The sequence below is a fragment of the Tachysurus vachellii genome, chromosome 25 (assembly GCF_030014155.1).
Source record: "Tachysurus vachellii isolate PV-2020 chromosome 25, HZAU_Pvac_v1, whole genome shotgun sequence".
In the NCBI taxonomy this organism is placed as follows: Eukaryota; Metazoa; Chordata; class Actinopteri; order Siluriformes; family Bagridae; genus Tachysurus; species Tachysurus vachellii.
In genome coordinates this window covers 12,101,831-12,107,106 of record NC_083484.1, presented here as the reverse complement: position 1 = coordinate 12,107,106, position 5,276 = coordinate 12,101,831, and the positions used below count along the sequence as shown (strand labels likewise).

The 5,276-nt window shown below is 32.1% G+C and overlaps 1 protein-coding gene across 1 annotated transcript; it reads right to left on the bottom strand.

Annotated features, from left to right (window-relative positions):
• Positions 1 to 424: 424 nt before the first annotated feature.
• Positions 425 to 2,596, bottom strand: LOC132840372 (dendritic cell-specific transmembrane protein). The gene is made up of 3 exons (XM_060861955.1): positions 1,550 to 2,596; positions 1,100 to 1,432; positions 425 to 656 (listed from the first exon to the last, which is right to left on the bottom strand). Exons 1-3 carry the CDS (start codon positions 2,594 to 2,596, stop codon positions 591 to 593), a joined length of 1,446 nt encoding a protein of 481 aa, XP_060717938.1. The 3' UTR covers positions 425 to 590.
• Positions 2,597 to 5,276: the final 2,680 nt, after the last annotated feature.

Genomic DNA, 5,276 nt, shown 5'->3' with positions numbered 1-5,276 from the left:
TCCAGATTAATCTGTGGACTCTTTTTATTGGTGCATAAATATAAATAAAATGTATATTAGATGATTATATATTCTAAACATCCAGCAATTGTTAAATATTAACAGCATGAGTATGTTATATACATATATTAATATAGAATTATAGTCAAATAACCAGTATACAGAAGTGAAAAAAACTTAATGCTTTTAAAATGTAATTAAAATGTAATCTTTACATTTGTTTGTAGCTTATGCAGTGGTTATAACTAAAGAGAACTTGCACACTATATGTATGAAACATCTAATAACCAACAGATACAGTCATAAATACCATCCAAGCATCTAAAAATCTGCTTGTGATATAAATAAGAAAAAGAACACTACAATGGAAATGAGAAACCTCAAGTATCTACATTATGTAGTAAAATAAAACATAAGCCTCCTATAATAGTTATTTTGGTTCTCTTAGGATATGTAAATGTATTTTTTTGTACAGTTCATCATGCAGCATTTAAACATTTAAACTCCCAGAGAGATGATTCCAGATTGAACCTATTTTTCTAATAATGTGTAACGGATGTATGCAAAATGTATACCACTGTAAACAAACCCTATATTTTATTCTCATCGTTGTTGTTGTTTGGATAACGAAAAATGATGGGGAACCAAAAGTGGAGCTTTGAAGAAAAAAAGAGAAAATTATATATTAGTATATTGATATACTGTATTAGAGCCATCATTTTTTAAAACGTAGCAGATCAGATTTTGACTTTTATGTTTGATTACCATTTGTTATAATTACCATTTGTTATAGTATCTTCCCTTGGGGAAATACTGTACCCTCCCATCTATCCATTCATCCATCCATCCATTCATTCATCCATCCATCCAAAGATCCATCAGTCCTTTCATACATAAATACATACATACATACATACATACATACATACATACATACATACATACAGTACATACATACATACATACAGTACATACATACATACATACATACATACATACATACATACATACATACATACATACATACAGTACATACATACATACATACATACATACATACATACAAACATGCATCCAGTAACTAGAAAGTAAAACCAACCTGTGTGGCAAATGATTTTAGGGTTCTTTTCAAATCCTTGGCCGTCCATTTTGATCTTTTTTTCAGTATCTTGGCATGCAACTCAGCAGTCCGCCTCGCTGCATCCTCTGAGTAGAATTGCTCAGACACAATGAGCCTCAACTGACTGAGCTTTGAAGACACCAGGACCAGAAGAAGCAACAAGCCAAGGATAACAGACAGAGGAAGGACTGATTTGTAGAGCCATAGTTCTGGTTCTGGCAAGCATTTCTTTTCAAAAATGGGCACATCGTAGGAAAAGTCATAGACTTTTTGCCCACGTTCAACATTGATGCCGATAAAGAAGGTTCCTTCCTGACCCAGAAGAAAAGAAAGTTTCTGCATTTAATTTTAACACTTTGAACCACTGAATTTAATAAAGCAAATAAATTCAAGTTAAAGCATAAATTTATTGTATATCTTTGTTTTTACCTCCACTTTCAATAAAACAGGAACATGGAGTGGCTTCAGCTCTTCTAATCTCTTGCTCAAGACAGAAATAATCCAGTAAACAAGAGCATCAAGTCCTACAAAGAAGACCCAGGCCATACTATGGGATACAATCGACATGCTGAATTTAAGCATGGTTTTCACATCTTTTTTGGTTAAATGCGCAGAGGGAACAATAAGGTAACGTTTTGACTCCTTTTTAGTCAGAGGGAGAACTGACGGCTTTCCCTGAAATCGCTGAACTTCATCGTACTTCAAGAATGTTTTTGTAATAAACACATTTTTCTGCTTTGTGCTGAATCGAAACTTCCTCAAGTAGAGAGCCGTAGCAACGACGAGTATCACGACTCCTAAAACTGGAGATATTTGCCGTCCTACAGATGAAATTCCGTCAATGACTCCCATCACACTCGCAGCAGTCTTATTCATGGTCCTATGGGCTTCGGATAGTTTCTTCGTGAACTCTCCTGAGTGCACAGCAGGCTTAATTTTGAAGTCGGTTTGAAAATCCCCACCCACAAAAATTCTCAGGCCATTATTAAGCTCAGAAGCCACCCATTTTAGCAACTTTATATAGGTGCTGAGTGGAGCCAGGTCAATGGCAATAAGCTTTGCTTCCAAATTGCAGACTAAGCTCTTTCCAAGTCCCTTAAGGTTCATCAGAGTGTTCTGTATGTTCAAGATGATCACTACTGTTGTTCCAGCTGTAAGGAGCTGTTTCTTGCCTTGTTTCAAGGTAATAGACATTAGGAACAGAATTCCAAAACAGCGAACATTTGGAGAAAACCACATAGCTAGCGTAACACAAAGCCAAAACACTGCAGTAGTAGCAACTGAGACTTCGATGCCAAACTTTAAGGGGAAGTGTAGACTAAGCAGGAATAAAAGTGCTAAAATGAAACTAGTGATCAAGCAGCAGATAAGCAGAAGGAGCTTCTCGCTCCAGCTCATTTTGCTCTTAGTTGTGTAGAGTGAACAAATCCTGGAAAATGCCATCTTTATGCTCGCTTTCAACTTAAATAAGTTCATTGTTGGCTTGTTCTGAAAAGACACAATGACAAAAGGTTCTTATCATTAATGGAGAAGACGATGCAGAAAGGCGTAAACATGAGTATTCCTAAGTTTATGGAATATGTGTCGCATGGCAAAAAATGTTAATGTTCATTGTTTAGTATGCTAATTAGTTCAATATTTCAATTACTTCTTTCTGATTACTGGAGTTCGCTACAATATTGTGTTGGCAGTCAGTTAGCTACAGTAGCATACACAATCATTAAAGTAATTATCCCATGGTGGAAAAGTATCTTGAGTAGATCTGGCATCTGTCATTCTGTGTATATAGTGTTTAAGCAATGATTTCCACCAAACTAAGATAAAATAAACTAGAAAACTGCCTGGGATATAGTTACAGAGAAGGACAAACAGAGGTAGGATTATAATAATATATTCTTTGAGCATCCCTTAGAGCATTGTTAAATCCTCCATTGTTAAGGACACTTTTCATCATCAGGAATTAGTAAAACTGGTTAGAAATGAGAGCCAAATGAATGGAAATACAGGAAAACCCTGGAGGAAACAGTATGCAGTCTACAAGAGACCTGAGAGTATAAGACATTGAAACAAATAGTCAAAGATTAAGTGAAGAGTTTTAAAATCCAGTAGATAAAAGTCAGTAAATAAACTATTCCGCTTCAAAATAAGTAAATATTTTGTGTAGGTCAGTAAAATAAAATCATTTTTAATTCTTGGATATAACAATACAAAATAAGGAAAATTGTATTTAGGGGTGAATACTTATGCAAAGCACTGTTTTATGATATCCAGTTTGGATATAAAATATAAACTAGAGATTAGATTATCATCAGATATTTGTCCCAACACCCATCCTATTATTTATTTTTATAAATAATATTTATAAAATATTTTATAAATATTTTATAAATAATATTTATCAAATATTTATAATTATCTTTATTTTATATAGAATTTCATGTCATCTTTAAACAAATTAGTTTTAATTTCCTCACCGGAGTAGACGGAAGCTGAATCAGAAACTCCACAGAGTTGTTGCAGTAAAAGAAATGCTAGAGAAGAATTTCCTCTCTGGCTTTTATTGAGACAAAACTGGAGTGTTTACTCACCTTCATGAGATGTCTCATAAGACAGAACCACAATTTTTAAGGAAGGAAAAAATGACCATTTATAGCTCAGTAAGACCAACGTTGTTTTCTCTTCCTGTTTTTTTTCCAAAACATGCCTTATAAAGAATTTATCCTTCATTCTTATATTATTGGAAAGCCAGAACTCTGTACTTAACCATAATTATCCAATATATATATAGCAGTGCTACAAAAACAACACCATCAACAAAACATAATTATATAAAAAGATCTTCAAAAAATGTAATTTATTTATTTTAATATTTAATAAATATATTAATATTTAATAATAAATGTAGGTATTTATTATTTATTTATTTCATGGTTTTAATGATTTAATTATATTATATATAATATATATATATCAGCTACAGTATTAGAAATATTTACTTATATAATTAATGGTCTAATTATTTTCTCATTTATAGTCTAATATATACCTATAATAGTCATAATATTCATTTTAACAAAATGTGTACACATTTTTACCCATTGTATACACCATTTAAAAACTAGGGTAAGTTAATTGTTGATATGATGTTGATATGTTGATATGTTTAACAGAATTCTGTTAGAAACATTTCAGGTTTGTAATTGTAATGTAATCAAATATAGTATAAAAGTCTTACTTTTAACAAGTTCTTCTATTCCAGGGATTTCAGGAAAATCTAGTCCAAACCTAAATGTTTCTCACACTGGGCCTAGTTTACTGGTTAAATGCAGTTCTTCCTACAATAATATCCAGTCTAAAGTAGATTATTATTCATACATTCAATTTGTTGTAGCTGGACTAGAAACTTAAAGGGAAAAGAAACAGTTGAAGAAACAACTGTTTAGAGCTGCTATAATATCTAACTAACTTGGATGTTCATATCAATTGAAATATATTTGTATAGCGGACATTGTCTCAAAACAGCTTTACATAAGAACATAAGAAATATAGTACAAAAAGTTGAATATTTTACGATTAAAGATCCATAGACTTGTATTTAAATGTGTTTGTATTTATCACCAATGAACAAGCCTGAGGTGACTGAGGTGACTGTGGTGAGGAAAATCTCTTTGATTAAACAAACTTGATTGGATGATCCACAGTTTTGATGTACTTTAATACACTAAAAAAATTAGCATTGCCAAACTGCTGAGGTATAAGTGGAAGAAAGCACTAAGGTAAGTGCTGTTATTGCAAAATAATCAGCTTCATTGTGAAGAGACTCTGCTTCCTTACATTTCTCAATATCTTTTTTAATTTATTTTAAATAATGTACTATTTGAATCTATTCAGTTTTTTTGTTCTATTTTGTTTTAATAAACCAAGATTTCCAACTCATTCAGTGTAATATCCCTTTTTTATTGTTTAATTTGAAAAATAACTTACATAAATCTCTGTACTCAACCATACTTAACCAAGACATAGCCTTGGCATGAACACATTGTACCAGAAAAAAAAGAGAAGGCATTCAAAGAGGGCATGTAACATGTCTTACTTTTGATTGAGACATTATCCCAATTCCATGCGATCTTATCTATAGATGTCTGCTTATTTTTTT